We start from the raw sequence: 15,406 nt of genomic DNA on the forward strand, positions 1-15,406 counted from the left end.
TCTGAAGGTGTCCTGGATATGGGTGAGCTTTTCAGTCAGAGGAGCAGGGTTGCTTCTTGTGATGGGGGTTTTGGGGGGGTCATATTTCTTCAGACCTTGGATGAGAGGTGCTGCAACGCATGGAATGACCTTAAGGGGTTACCAGTGTGGATTCCAGGAGGCCAGGGAGCAGGGTATTCCCAACATCTAGAAGGAAGAGGGCACAGGCTAGAACACCAGTTCTGAAGTAACTTTCTGGGAGGAACATTTTACTTTCCTTAGCACTTTCCGTAGCTAAGGAAAGTAAAATGTTCCTCCCAGAAAATACTAGGCTGTCTAGGTTTTCTTGAAATGTGTTCCTTGCGGGTGAGTTTGGTGTCCAGGATGTATCTAAGTTACTTGAAATTGGCTAAAAGTTGGCTTTGAAGCCATCAAGCTTCATGTCATTGAGCTAGGTTTGGACTGTTTCTTACTTGTTTTTTACTGGAAGAAAACAGGATGAGTCTCATCAATACTGCCTCCTGTTTCTGGCTTCTGTTTATTACTAGTTTTGTGTATACCATTATTTGGAACATCAATTACCAGTCTGTTTTACCAAGATTCCTATTTCATCTTAACCACCGCAACTCCTGGGTCATTGGGGAGTGAGAATCCCATAATTTATTTTATGGCCAATAGAACCTCCTCCCAAAATATGTAAAGTTTTGGAAAATATTACCATATGTGAAATGAGCTGCATTCCTCTCCACTCCATCCCCAACATCTGTCACTGTTACTTTTGAACATGCTGTGTAGTTTGTCTGAAGTGAGATACCAACCCATCCTGACCTTAATATAGGATTCTCTTGGGAGCTTTGATTTTTGGTTTACATATATCTTTTCACAAAAATTCCTATGTGGTTTGTTGGTCTATCTTTATTCCTCATTGTTTCCCACCTATTCATATAATTCTGCTGTCCATGTGTTGCAGATTAGCAAGGATTGTACTGGTTACATGAAGGAGTACAATTTCTGCTTTATGTTCTTGTAGTTTTTGATGTAACCTCAGTCTTATGGCTGGCAAATACAACTCCCTGTAATTAAATGTGAATATTTTAAATCCATGCAGTTAGTCTCAGGGCTACGTATACATTTTCCCTCTTGGCCTTTTTCAAAAGTGGTGATCTATTGATGGTTCTGAATTAATTTCCCTTCCAAACCTCCTCCAAACTAATTCTGATAAGGTTAAATCTATAAAGCAACAATTGCTAATAAAGTTCCATACAGGAACCTTCTCTCACTGGTCTTAATTGTTCCCTCATTCAGACTATCTGCACTGTCAAAAAAATCATCATTCAAAATCTCACAAGTGCTTGGCATCTCTGGGTGTATAATCTAGTACAGTGGTTCTTAACCTAGGGTCTGTGACCCCTTGGGGGTACTCAACCCCTACTCAGGGGGTCTACACTATCTGCAACTATTCACAGAATTAAATAATGGCAAAGTATTAAAGTGTACATAAATGGAAAGAAAAAATTGATTGTTTTAAAAAGTTCTGTAAGTGTGTAGGAATTTGAATTTAGGGGCCAAAAGTTAATTGGGTACCATTAAAAACAAGATTGATGGCACCAGCACAAGTACAGCAAACATCTAGTATTGATATTTTGTTACTGCAGTAGACACTTGTGTACTCTGAAAAAGAGTGCATACATTAGAGCAAAAAAGAGAGTCATATGCTGGAATCTAGCATATCGCTTTATCTTTTTAGAAATGGAACCAAATTATGAAAGCTATAACCTTGGCATAATTTTTTTTAAATTGTGTTTGTTTTTTTGTGTACATTTTTGGTTGTGAATTAAAAGGAATCAGAATTTGTGTATTTCTTTGATACATACTTGTTTCTGTGTTTTGTGTATTGTTTTGAGGTTCTAATCATATAATTTGCCTAGGCTGAGGGTCCCCGGCTTCCAGTAGTGATTCAGTGACGATTCACAGATGCCCAGAGCTTAAGGACCACTACTCTAGTCCAACTGTCAGGTGAACTTACTACCATTAGAATCAAAGAAATGTCAATGGATATGGAGATCCTTCACTCTCTAAGGTCTCGGTTAAATTAATGATTCAAATCAGTCTTTATGTCAAGCTTGAAGCCTTCCCTGATAGGAGGATCTGCGCCATTGGGTTCTACAGCCATCTTCCTTTGTTGCCTTTGGTTTGTGTTAGTTTTGAGAGGAAAGTATTTTGCTCTCAAGTTTTGCAATATACAAGGCCCAAAACACTGGCCTGGTTGGGTGATCGGAATTGTTGCAGCAGTTCAATGATCTGGCTGCGCGAGAGGCTGCTCATCTCGGTAAATATGCACATGTCCCCCGGTAGAGGGAAGGAAAGAGACCTGGACGAACACTTGCTCATCTCCTGCACACTCAATATCAGGCACCGTATATTACGGCCTTATACTGTGCATACGACACCGAGATTACGACCAATGAGGCCATTGTTTCTGAATTCACATTGTACTATCGCCAGTTGTACACCTCACATGTTAACCCATCTGCTGCGGATCTGACGAACTATCTATTGGATATTGCCATGGTGTGGCTAGATGGTGGCCAGCAACAGTTTTTGTCTGCCTCTGTTACATGCGATGAGGTTTCCCAAGCCATAGATTCCTCAAGCAGGTTGGAGGCTCTTGGACTGGATGGCTTTACAGGTGATTTCTATAAAGCTTACAAAGATATCATGACCCCGCATCTGCTTGAAGTATACTTGGAGCCTATAGAGCTGAAAATTCTCCACCATACCCTTCAAGAGGCTGCAATTTCATTATTGTTGAAACCTGGCAAGCCATCTTATCTATGTGCCTCTTATAGGCCACTGTCGCTGCTGAATCACAATAATAAGATATTAGCCAAGATTGTCGCTACTTGCCTGTCTCTCCTCATGGACAAAATCCTTTCCGATATGCAATCTGGGTTTGTTTCTCATCATTCAACAGTAATTAATTTATGCACCATATTCGCAGGGATCAACCAGGGGTCTCCATCAGTGGCATTACTCTTAGATGCTGAAAAAGCATTTGATTCTCTTGAATGGGCTTTCATCCATGCCACCTTAGCAAAGCTGGGAATACCAAATGGATTCAGAGACTTGATTTGGTTGCTTTACTCAGACTCTACTGCAAAGCTGCGCTTAATCCCCACTGTTGTTTATCATTGCTATGGATCCACTGGTGCGCAACTTCCAGGATTGCCACCTAGATCGGAGCTTAAGAATTCACAGAGGCCCTCTTTTACCTTCCCTATATGCAGATGATATTCTTCTGTTTGTCTGAAACCCTCCCCCCTCAATCTTCCTCCTCTTATTAGAGAGGTGAATATGATTTGGTGCCTTCTCTGGTCTGGCTATCAACTAGAGCAAATCAGAATTGTTTCCGTTAACTGATGCAACTATACCCAGTCCCCTTGACTATCCACTGCGGTGGTATAAGGACCCGCCCAAATATCTAGCCATTTTTCTGAAGCGCTGAGGTGGTCCACTTGAACTACGGCCCAGCAGTTGACAAACTTGCGTCCCAGATAGATTAACCTCCCCCTTTCATTGGCCGGTAGCTATTATTAAAATGGTGGTCCTTCCCCGCTTTTATATTTATTTCTCAATTTTCCGATCACGCTATACAATAGTTTTTTAATACTTTTCCTAGCCAGCTTACGAGGCTCATATGGGCTGGCCAACGCCCCAGGTACGATGGGACACATTAACTCTGCCATACGAGTGGGGAGGTTTCAGACTTTCATCTCTTTTATTTAGTGGCCCAGGCACACTTTGCCAATTTCTGGTACCACCCAGGCACCCGGCTGCAATTTCTTAAATATGAGCATTCGCAGGCCTTCCCAAGACCCAGCTAAAATCCAGATGCTTTACACTTCATGCTGCACTTGGTTCAAGCTAGACCGTTATCTAGGCCATGAAATTCTGTGCTCCGCAACCCCTACACCCCCACCCCACCCCCCACCTTCCCCTATTGGGGAATCGGTGGCTCTCACTTACGCTGTAGCGGTTAACTCAAAGTATTGACCGCCTGTCACTTACACACGATTTTTGACCTTTTTAGGAAGGTCTTACTAAAAACGGTCGCAACGATGAATGAGGGACATGCTACAACATACCTGGATAGTTTTAACCTACATGGTTTACACAGCACACTACGCTGCCTACTTACACACACCAACCAATTGAATTCCCTCCACTCTTAATTATTGTAGCCCCTGACAGCACATACCTGATATCTCGACTACACGGTACCGCTCTCAAGCTAAGAACCGTGGGGGTAGAGAAACCTAGATCTGCCTGGGAGCGAGACTTGTGGTATTGTATATCAGATAAATAATGGTACTGGTGCTGTGCACAGACCAAATTTATCTCCAACAACCAGAGGCACAAACTATTACACTACAAGTACCTCCACCGCACTTATACAACACCGCAATGACTTGCCAAACTAGACCCATCCCGACCACATTCCTGTCCAAAATGGTCAGCTGCGAAAGCTAATTTTGTTCATTTAACCTGGAGCTGCTCACCGATCCGCGCATTTTGGGACTCTGTGCATACCATTCTCACACAAATGACAGGGCATGTGCTCACTCCCAACCCACTGCTGGCATTATTGGGCTATATGTTAGGCCATTATCTCAGTCTATCTAACATTTTGTCGCATTGGCCTTCCGCCTCGCGAAGTGACAGATTGCGCTCCGCAGGGGGAGCAATACAATCCCTACCACATCCGTGTGGCTGCACGACATGTCTTATTGTGATACCACTAGTGGTACTTATGCAGCGCCACAGCCACTGTCCTCCTGTCCAAGGGACATTTGGCAACCACTTTGAAATTATCTATTGACCCTATCGTCCTGAGTATTTGAGTGAGACTGACTCAATTCACCATCACACAGCAATCCAGGCCCCCCTCTCGGTGGAGCTAATGCAGACAGTTCTACTGAGGAGTTGGATGACTAATGCCCAAGAGATTTCTGCCTCACTTTCTGTCTGGGCTACACTTCATACTGCTGCTACATATTGCATTTCCGCACCCTTCGTCCTCTTGCCCCTTAATATTCTCAAATAGCTATTGAATTGTTGCTGAGTGACTTCATATGTGGACTATGATGATGTTCCTATTATGACCTCCTGTGATTGTGCTCATGTTTGTAATGTTTTGTTGCCTTATGAAACAGCACAAAATCAAAATAAAGTAAAAAAAAAAAAAAAGAAGAAGAAGTTTTGCAGTATGTCCATGCCCAGAATCAACAGACACTTTTTTTGTGTTGGCAACCAGATGCGACTCTCCATCTATTAGAAATTGTCACAAATAGGGCCATGACATTTCACACATAAGTACACTGAAAAACTGTAAATATCGCTGTGTGAAATTGACAGCTATATATTTGTCATCAGGAGGCACTTACTAAGTTCCAATCGGAGACGCATCTTTCGAAGGAGGGCACACCTGGTTCATTGTTTGTTCCCCTGAATGCAGGGCGGGCAATCCACAGACCTCAACAAGGATGTCTCTTGTTAGGGTGTTCTTCTGGCTGCAAGCTCAGTTTTGCACTTCTTTTCAACTGTAACAGGCTCTCAGTGTTTCTCTGAGGCTCTGCCGCACCCGCATTTGTTACTCAGGTATGCTTCTAGTTCACAGCATCATGTCATCCTCTTTGGACTCACGAGCTGCCTTGTGGCTTACTCCATTATTCACAGTGGCGGCTGGTGATCTTGGAAAGTTCTATGGCATAATACCGACCAGGAGTTTTTTTGTTTATTTTTTTATTTGCCTCACTCATACTCTCTCCCACTCATGATTACTCTTTTCCCTCTCACTCTCTCCAATTCACATTCTCCCACTTACTGATTCTCATTTATACTCACTCCCACTTACTATTATTCGCACAAAAACATACTCCTACTCACTGGTTCTCATTCCCACTTACTAACATTTACACACTCGCTATTAGACATGGTGCAGTTTATGTTAAGGGTGGGACATGTACTGATCTGTTTTACATGTCCTAGCAGTGAAATACTGCCAAAGTCTGTTTTCACTGTTGCAAGACCTATCTCTCGCATAGGTTAGCATGGGAGCTGGCTTTAAATATTCTTAAAATGCAGTTTTCATTTGGGAGGAGATAGAAATATGGAGTTTGGGGTCACTGAACTCACAATTTAAAAATACATCTGTTAGTAAAGTTGTTTTTTAGATTTAGTGTGAAAATGCCACTTTTATAACGTTGGCATTTTCTTGCATAAATCATTCTATGACTCTGCCTGTTTATAGATTCCCTGTCTGGGTCAAACTGACAGTTGGGTTGTTTGTTAGTCTCCTCTAGACACTGACACAAAGGGAACTGGGGTGTAGCCTGCATATCCTGATGAGCCATCTGGGCTAGAGTGGAGGGACGAGTGGTTACTTACACCGGAATGGGCTGTACTTGCCCTCGCACAGTGCAGTCTCCAACCCCCTGGTGTGTGCCTGGGGCCTGGCCTGCACCAAGCAGGATCCTGTAAACAACAGAGACGTTTCTTTGAAGTTGGGCAACTTCAAAGGCAGAAAGAAGTATAAGTATTGGACCCAAAACCCCAGACTTTTGACCACTCAACATCTGCTAAAGAGGGGAAGTGCTGCCCCTGCCTGCGACTGTGCTTTGTTGGGCTATCCTGCAGTTGCTGCTTCTGCCTGTGAAATGGGATAAAGACTGGACTTTGTTGTGAATTTCTGCTTGAGAAGAATCTCCAAGGGCTTAAACTGAGCTTGCCTCCTGTCTTGAAGTCTCAGGGCAATCAACGACTTCCCCTGCCAGTACCTGGACTCTATGCTGAGACTCCTGCCCTGCCAAGTGGCCCCCCATCCAGTCCCTGGGCCCTTGAAAAGTGAAGTTGGCAGAACAAAGACTGAAAGTCACACAAAGAACACTGTGCGGGGAAATTTTTGACGAACCACCTGCAACGCAGCTAAAAAACAACACTCCGCCCGCTTCATGGCTAGAATTGACACTCCACCTGCATCACGGCTGGGAGTTTGATGCATCGCAGCGGGAGAAACGACGCAACACCCGCTTGCAGCTGCTGATAATTATGTAAACCCCATGCAGCGCGGTTTTCCAACACTGTGCAACTGGATTTCTCACGCATCCTCGCTGGAAATCAAAGTCATAGTGAACCTGCACGGATCTGAGGTGCCCTGTCCGAAAAATCGCTCTCTGCTGAAGAGAAACACGACACGTTGCCTACCCGACCGGAGAAGAAATGACGCACGGCCTCAATTGCGAGTAAGGAATTGATGCATCGCAGACTTTTCTGACACACGCTTGCCCATGCAGCTTCATTTTTGATGCAAACCAGGTACTTTGTGTAAAATCAACGTTTCCATTGCTTTCTATGGAGTAAGACGCTTTTTACTTTGAAAATTCACATCTTGATTTGTGTATGTTGGATTTTTGACATTTTTGGTCTTGTTTGATTTAAATAAATATTTCTAAACTGGTGGGGTGTCCGCTTTGTAGTGTTTTCACTGTATTACATTGTGTGTTGGTACAAATACTTTACACATTGCCTTTGAGATAAGCCTGACTGCTTGTGCCAAGCTACCAAGGTGGTGAGCAGGGGTTAACTAAATGTGTATCCCCATTGCCCTGATAGAGAGTGAGGGTCCCTGCTTGGACAGAGTGCAAACTGACTCCTAACCAGAGACAACATTTCTAACACTCATTGACTGGGCACTAGTGCAACTGCACCTGCTGTACCATTGATAGCTACGCACCTAATTTCCTTTCACTCCCTCTCGCAACCTCCAATCAAATACTCTTTCTAACACACTCACACTCCATCGCTGTCTCAAGTGCTTACTTTCATACACACTCTCAAATTCAGATTCCTAATGAGGAGCGAGACAAAGCCTCAGGGCTAGGTTTCAGAGGAAGACTCTTTTCAAGCCATCTCCCAGCTTCTTGGTAGTACTGGAAGCACACTCCAATGAGAAGCTGAGATAGTGCTGGTGAGAATCCTGCCCCTGCTGTCATGTATGACTTTGCATTGTCGTCAGGGATGCACTGATGTGCGACCTGACAGCTACGTTTTAGCAGACATACTGTGCTGTCTGAGGCATGCACAGTATGTATGCTAGATAAAATGTATTGTCCCTGTCTGAGGGGATCAAAGTTGAACGGCGCCCCTCAGACATTCACAGTCCAGACTCTCAGCTACAGTGTTGTTGTTTTTTTAACAAAACTCTGTAACTGGATCATGGCTCAGCACACTCCTCCTCCAGTCATCAGGGACCTGGAGACAAGGCTGAGAAAGCTTACCTGTGCAATAGCGGTGTTTATGAAAAAAAAAACAAAAAAAAACTTGTGTTTTCATGAACACTGCTAAATTTGAAAATGCGCAGGGGCCTCACAGGATGCAGGGGTTGCACGCTGAAGCTCCTGTTAAGGAGCCGCTGCTGACTATTTGTTGAGACATCAACATGCGGCTCTTAGAGGTCCAGCCAACTCCTAACTCAATGGTTTATTTTTAGTTAGTTAAGTATTAAAATGCTGAGTGAGAAACAATACAGCTGAATTTCTACTTGGAAACCAAACACAACAGACACATTTTAGTTTGTTCAGATGTGCGAAAGTGTAATTATTTATGCTATTCTTTGTTCTGTGTAAAATTAGTATGTTTTTTTGGAGAACCAGTATCTTCCAAAATTGTTTGCAAATTTAATTGGTGCATTTTACTTTGACTTTCTATAAGAACAAAAGTGTACAACATATATTTTTGAAATGTAAAATTCTTTGTTTGCGCTCTGCATTTCTTTTTTGCGCACTGTGGAGTTAAATGTCCAACCGTACGCTCTAAAATGTAAGTTTTTTTCCTACAAGGCATACATTATATTTAGAATCTGTTGCATCACCCACAAAACAGCAAAAACCGGTACATCAGCATTCCTGGTTGAAACGTTAACCTCCTCTGACTGCCTCTGTAATAGAAGGATGTGTGACATCACCATTCTTAAAATCAAGGAGGGGAGAATGAAGCATTTTCCCTCTATGCATTAAAGGTTTAATTGTGAAAACAGACTCCAAAAGCATGGACTCAAAATATTGACCAGCTAAATTTTGACCTTATTTCAATAACTCCCCACAAAACATTTAAAATATATTTAATTCTTACATCCAGCCAAGTTCACTTCCTATATTGATATTGATGAGTTAATGTATTATTCTAAATCCAGTCCCTGCTTATTCTCTGGTACCTGCTTGTTAAAGTGTTTGGTGCTGATCAATATGGGTGACTTTGTGTACGGCTGACATAGTGGCAGTCCACATTTTAGACTTCATTCTTAGTTTTTGTAATATGTGCTTCACATATGCCCATCTAGGATGTGGAAACCTAGCAATATAGGGTAGGGGCCTGTTGGTGCCCATAAGGATGGGGTCTGTTACATAACATACAAAAAATAATAGCCCACTGTAGTCACAAATTCTTAAGTAACTAAATGATGGTAATATACAGACTTTATTCATTGTAGTGCGCTTAATCGTATTTTGCTATATTATGTCTTTATATTCTTTCTAAATTAGCACCCTTGTAGGACAAACAATTGAAGACACAATAGATTTTTGAACTGGCATGTGTAAACATAACATATAATAATTACAGATACACCATACATGAATAGCAAATCGTAAATATGAATAAATTCAGACACAGGAATGCCGTGAACATTATTAATACAATGAAATTCATGTATACACAACATAAAGATACAGTTCATTTGGTCCGTAATGAAGGCTGTGTATTTCTTTGTCTCAAACTATGTTCCCTAATAAATTCACAGTAGGTTTGAAGTCCATCTATTGTAATTCATACTCCTCATAAATTAAAACTTGCTGATGCGTTTTTTCCTCCGATGTAACGTTCAAATGGGCAAGTCGGAGTTATCTTTTAGGTCTCTGCAAAAACATGAAATTAATGCTTTTCTCCATTAAAATTACTTTCGAACATATTTGATCAAGTAACTAACCATTAATAGCGGTGACCATACTTTGGAATTGAACATTGCGGGGAGAAGACTGAATGGTGTCTTAATTAGCAAACACATTTTTATGTAAATATTTTATGGTGTGAGACCCTCCAAGATGCAACGCTTGTGATTCCCTATGGAAGTCACACCTGGACCCTTGTTAAGACTCAATCAAAATGGAGAAAAATAGCATATTGTAGAAGTGTATTGGAACATACCGGGGATGCTGCCATGTGCACTTGTACAGGTTATGAAATTCTACTGGCCTCTGTTCTTTTTAGCAGCAGGAGATTGACAGGGCCCCTCTCCAGTTGTGAGAGGCTTCGCCCAGAGCGATGGGACCCAGCCTTTCAGATGATGCTTCATGGCCAAACAGCACTCACATGCCGCACAGAGTGGAATGCTGCTCAAGTATTATCACATTGGGTGTCCACAAAAAGTAACATAGACTGGTACCAGTACGCACTATGTGACAACTTGCAATGCAGAGGCACTCTGTCAACCACCCTTGACTCCGAGGACTGTGACTGGCAACTGGGGTCGACTTGTTTACCCCAAACGCAAAACAACACAACTGATTGCATACTGGGTGACGGACACTGACCACTCACAAAGGAACATGGGGGCATTTCCGTCTTGCTGCTTTAGAAGAACAGAGGCCTGTAGAAGTTTGCAAGTAGTACACGTGATAGCACCTCCTGCATTGGCAGCATTGTAGTAATCGTATGTAAGTTCCAGTACACTTATACAATATATTATTTTTCCAGCCATTTCACTGCTGGGTCTTAAAACGTGCCCAGCTAAGACTAACAAGGAGAATCACAAGTGTTGCACATGGTGGGTCTCGTACCTTTTAAATATTTACAGAAATAATTGTTTTCTAATTAAGCCACCATTTTACTTCACCCCACAGTGTTCAACTCCAAAGGATGGTCACTGGTATGAATGGTTAGTTACTTGACCACATATGTTCTTAAAGTAATAGTAACATACAGAAGCATCACTTAGATTTTTTTTGCACAGTTTGTTATGTGCAAGGTTTCCCAAAAGGTAACTTTATCTTGACCTGAGGAAGGCTTTATTTGATCTTTATTCCTCACATCGGAGGATGAAACACATTTCACATTATAATTTATGCAGAGCATAATTATATTAAATGGACTTTAAATCTGTGGTTAATTTAGTAGGAAATGATGTTCTAGTCAAATATATTGCCCAAATTAGGGACCACATGAACTGTATCTTTATTTTGTCTAGGTATCAATGTCCTGTATTAATAATGTTCAGGACATTCCTCTGGCTGAATCTATTAATATTTGATATTTATTCTTAATGCATATTGTATCACCTATCATTATATGTTAAGTTTGCACGTCAGTTGAAAAAAATATAGTGTCACTGTTTTTTTACTTATGATGGTGCTAATTTGGAAAGAATAGACAAAGACAGTACAGCAAAAAAGATCAAGTGAAACACATTGAATAAAGTCCCTGTGTTACTTTCAGTGTGTTGCTTTTGAATTTATTGCCGTGTTTTTATTGTTTTTCGTAAATTAGAATCTTGAATAACATTCCCTCTCACATTAGGCTTGCTTCATAATTCCTACCATTCAGATAGGAACTTAAAACCCACCTTCTCAAGGAACTGCGTCAAGCAGGGCCACCCCCCTCTCAGGCATGTGGCCTATCAATAAAAATCCCTCACCCCTTTATTGTGTAAGATTCTGAATCATCCCTAGCCCTGAGATCTGTCCTCATGGCCTGTTATCAAATCATGCATGGTTTCCAATATATAGGATACAGAAATACACATCCTGTTTCATTCTAACATGGTTGGAATTATTTTGTGGTAAAACCACACAGTGGTTTCCTCGTGCAAATGCCTTATGTAATACCTAATGAAAAATTTGCCAGCGGCCTCATTCATCTGTTTCCAGTTTCACATTCCTCGACAGACTTGGAATGAAGAAAGTAGTGTCAGAACCATGTAAACCATTGTGTGCAGTAACATTAGCCACTGCTGTCCCTGCGTGTAGTTGGGCCCACGAGCTCCAGGAGGCCCCTTAGCACAGTAGACTGACTGGATTCGTGACTGGGTCTGGGAGGGAGGGGGGGCCTCTGTGTATTTTGCAGGGGGGCCCTCCAGTTTCGTTACACCACTGATTGTGCATTAAATATAAATCAACACCTTTCTTGTTTTCTGTTGTAACACGGTTTCGCCACAAAAATGTGTCATTTTTGCTGTAGAGGGTAGTTGTAAGGATTTGATATTTATGAATATATTCAAACTTCTCAAGTTCTTGGTTGGGTCATGAGCCACGGAGCTACACTGAGAAATTGATCTTGCTGTGGAAATGTGAGTCCCTTCATTTTTTATGCCATTGTTTTACTATCTGTCAAATTCTCTGTGTCGTGTACAGTCAGGTTGTTGTGTAATGTATAGGTGTAATGCATATTGTATGTTTAGATTGATTTCACCCAGTATAACGATCCTTCTTTGTGAATGTTTTTCAGGGGAGACCCCTTCCTGGTAAAACTAAACGTTGCTGTAACCTCAGGCTACCTCATTTCAGGTATTTTAATTTATATTTTATTTGAATTTAGTAACAACATGATTATGAAAAAAGTTCAGCAAAGTATGCTCTAATAAGTTACCATGGCATTTGAAATAAAATTATAATCTCTTCACACAATGAGCTTATAGGATAGAACACATTTATACTTTAGTTGCACCCTGTTCAAATAAATACATTGCAAGGGTCTAAACATCTACAGGACATTATTGGCCTATGGTACCAGACACTAAACATGAAGACCAATCTAGGTTTGTGATAAACAGGCAAACCTTTACCACATCAGAAGGACAGTCCGCCTTGGCAAACAAGTTAACATAAAAGATAGCATAGCTGCTGTTGGCATTGGATGCTAAGAAAGCACTCAAAACAGTGAGCGGTCTTTCCTCAGGAAGGCGATGGAAAGATATAATATGGGAGAAATCTGGACAAAGATTGTAATAGCAGTAGGGCCAGGATATTATTAAATGTTTTCAAAAGAATTTAAAATCCAAATAGGAGTGAGGCAGAGATGCACATTTTCACCTTTACTATTCGTACTAGCGATGGAACCCTGAGCAATAGCTACTAGAAGACAGAAAGAAATCCGGGAGTTAGACTTTGGAAGTATCCAACATTAGCTCTTTCTTTTTGCTGACAGCATACTTTTACACCTAACAAACCCAGAACAGTTTATACCGCACCAAGAAACACTTCTAGGAACATTTGGGATAGTATTTGAGCACATGGGGACTGCCAATAAATCATTATTATAGCCTGTGGAGTAGGATTCGCAGAAAAGGGAATTCATAAAGATCCAGACTCTCACCAGCATGAATCATTGATCCATGAGACACTTTGGACTAACTATCATATCCAGAGTAACAGACCTCCATGCAGCCAACAATGTTTCTTTTTTTTTTGAGGATATAAAAAAAGATTGAACAAATGCAGACGTTTGTACATTTTATGGTTATGCTGATACACAGCAATAAAAAGTATGATAGTACCTAAATTATTATAGGTATTCCAGGACCTCCTGAATAGTATAGATAGTCCTGTCTCTCAATATCTGCGCAAGTTGCTCCTAGCATTTGTATGGTAGTGGAAATTGGCTAGGATGTCTAGGGTGTTATTAATGGCAACCTGAGATGGGGATGCAGGGGTTGGAGTTCCCATCTCAGGTGGCCAGTAATAACAATTGAGAATTATAGATGAATATTCGATTACATTTACCAGTAAACACTGGGTGCACATGGACCGAGTAGTTGCAGGATCAGTGCTGTGGAATATAATGTGGCAGCCAGAAAGAAAACCACCAACAAGACAAGTATATGAGTCATGAAGGTGTGACATGCAGTGGCCATCAGGAGGGAAGCAATGACTTTCCAAATCCCATTGGCCCCCCAATAGATGACAATCAAGACTTCATACTGGCAATAATAGGTGATCTGTGTAAGCCTAAAAGAAAGTGTATTGTAGAATACTAGCAGACCTGTGTGAAGAAGATCAGATCAGCTCATTTGATAGCTGTAAAATTAATTATTTGGGATTGTGGAGAAAGAAAGATTACAGAATTATCAGCTGAGATACTGGGCACTACTCCCATATATTTTAATAGCAGTAATAAGGGAGAAATTACCCTGGTAACTAGCCTCCTAGACTCAGCACTAGCACCACTAGCACCCTTAAGGACCCCCTACATGTTGCATTACACGTAATACTGTGACTGAACCAAATATTATCTCATCACCCCCCATTCTGATGGAACTCCGGTAGCTCACTTTGCCAGCCTGCATAATTTACAAATCCATCATGATCAGCATCCCTCCTTATCTCAGAGGCAAGATTGCCATCCCTGGTGGTGTACACCCACAGCCCACGGCACCTTCAAATTACACTCTTAAGAACTGTAAAAAAGAAAAAAATCAAACCAGCAGGACTTTTTGATCTAATGTCCCCAGGATCTAGAACATCTCCGTATGGATCAGGACCTCAACAATGCTCCAATGAGTTGGGGACTCACCTCTTTAAAGAGCACCATGTCACAATTTTTCACCATCCACAACACAGCTACCTCTACTGCCACTCATCGATTTATGTTTGGGTTTGACTCAATACAGTGTTTTGCCACATTTTGGCTATAATTGCACAATCCAATGCTATATACAAAGATAATACACAAACACAAGCAATTAGGGGTTACTTAGAACAGTGTGTAAACTAATAACTACCTCAAAGGAGCAAACAAATGGAAAAACAGAACCAATTGGAACATCACAGTGGGGAAATAAATTCCCCAAGAAGCATGGGAAACAGTGGCATGGCATATTTACTAACAACAAATCAATACTACATAGGGAATTGTTCATTAAGATGATGACAGGATGGTTCATGACACCGGATAGGCTACACAAAATATCCCCAGATTATAGCAATAGATGCTGGAGGGATGCAGGGAGGAGACCTAGTGCATATTTGGTAGCCATATCCTGGGAGTTCCATCTTTTAGAACGAGGACGCAATCAAATAAATAGTCTTCTTAATGCTGGAAACCCCAAAAGTGACATTTATGGGCATGAGACCTAATATCTGTAAGTCATTACCAGTGAGAGAATTGAAGCTTCTCTTTCAGTTACTGGGCAGGGCCAAAAAGGTGTTGACCAAATGCTGACGGAGGATGACACCTCCATTGGTAACACACTAGTACACAGGAATTTGCCAAACCATGGCAATGAAGATATTGTCCAGCCATCTGGTGAAAGACAGATATTTTTACTGAGATTTGGCTGCCAGTATTATTGTACATGGAGAATGAATGTAAAGAAGTTACA

At 41.4% G+C, this 15,406-nt stretch overlaps 1 protein-coding gene across 4 annotated transcripts in view; it reads left to right on the top strand.

The window, feature by feature from the left end:
* TLCD4 (TLC domain containing 4) overlaps window positions 1-15,406 on the top strand; it is a 285,860-nt gene that overhangs the window by 132,908 nt on the left and 137,546 nt on the right. For all 4 annotated transcript variants that reach the window (XM_069231485.1, XM_069231482.1, XM_069231484.1 and 1 more), the window contains one exon: window positions 12,535-12,593. In XM_069231485.1, the coding sequence (XP_069087586.1) occupies window positions 12,535-12,593 (59 nt within the window). The remainder of the gene's footprint in view (window positions 1-12,534; window positions 12,594-15,406) is intronic.

This window comes from Pleurodeles waltl, chromosome 4_2 (genome assembly GCF_031143425.1).
Source record: "Pleurodeles waltl isolate 20211129_DDA chromosome 4_2, aPleWal1.hap1.20221129, whole genome shotgun sequence".
In the NCBI taxonomy this organism is placed as follows: Eukaryota; Metazoa; Chordata; class Amphibia; order Caudata; family Salamandridae; genus Pleurodeles; species Pleurodeles waltl.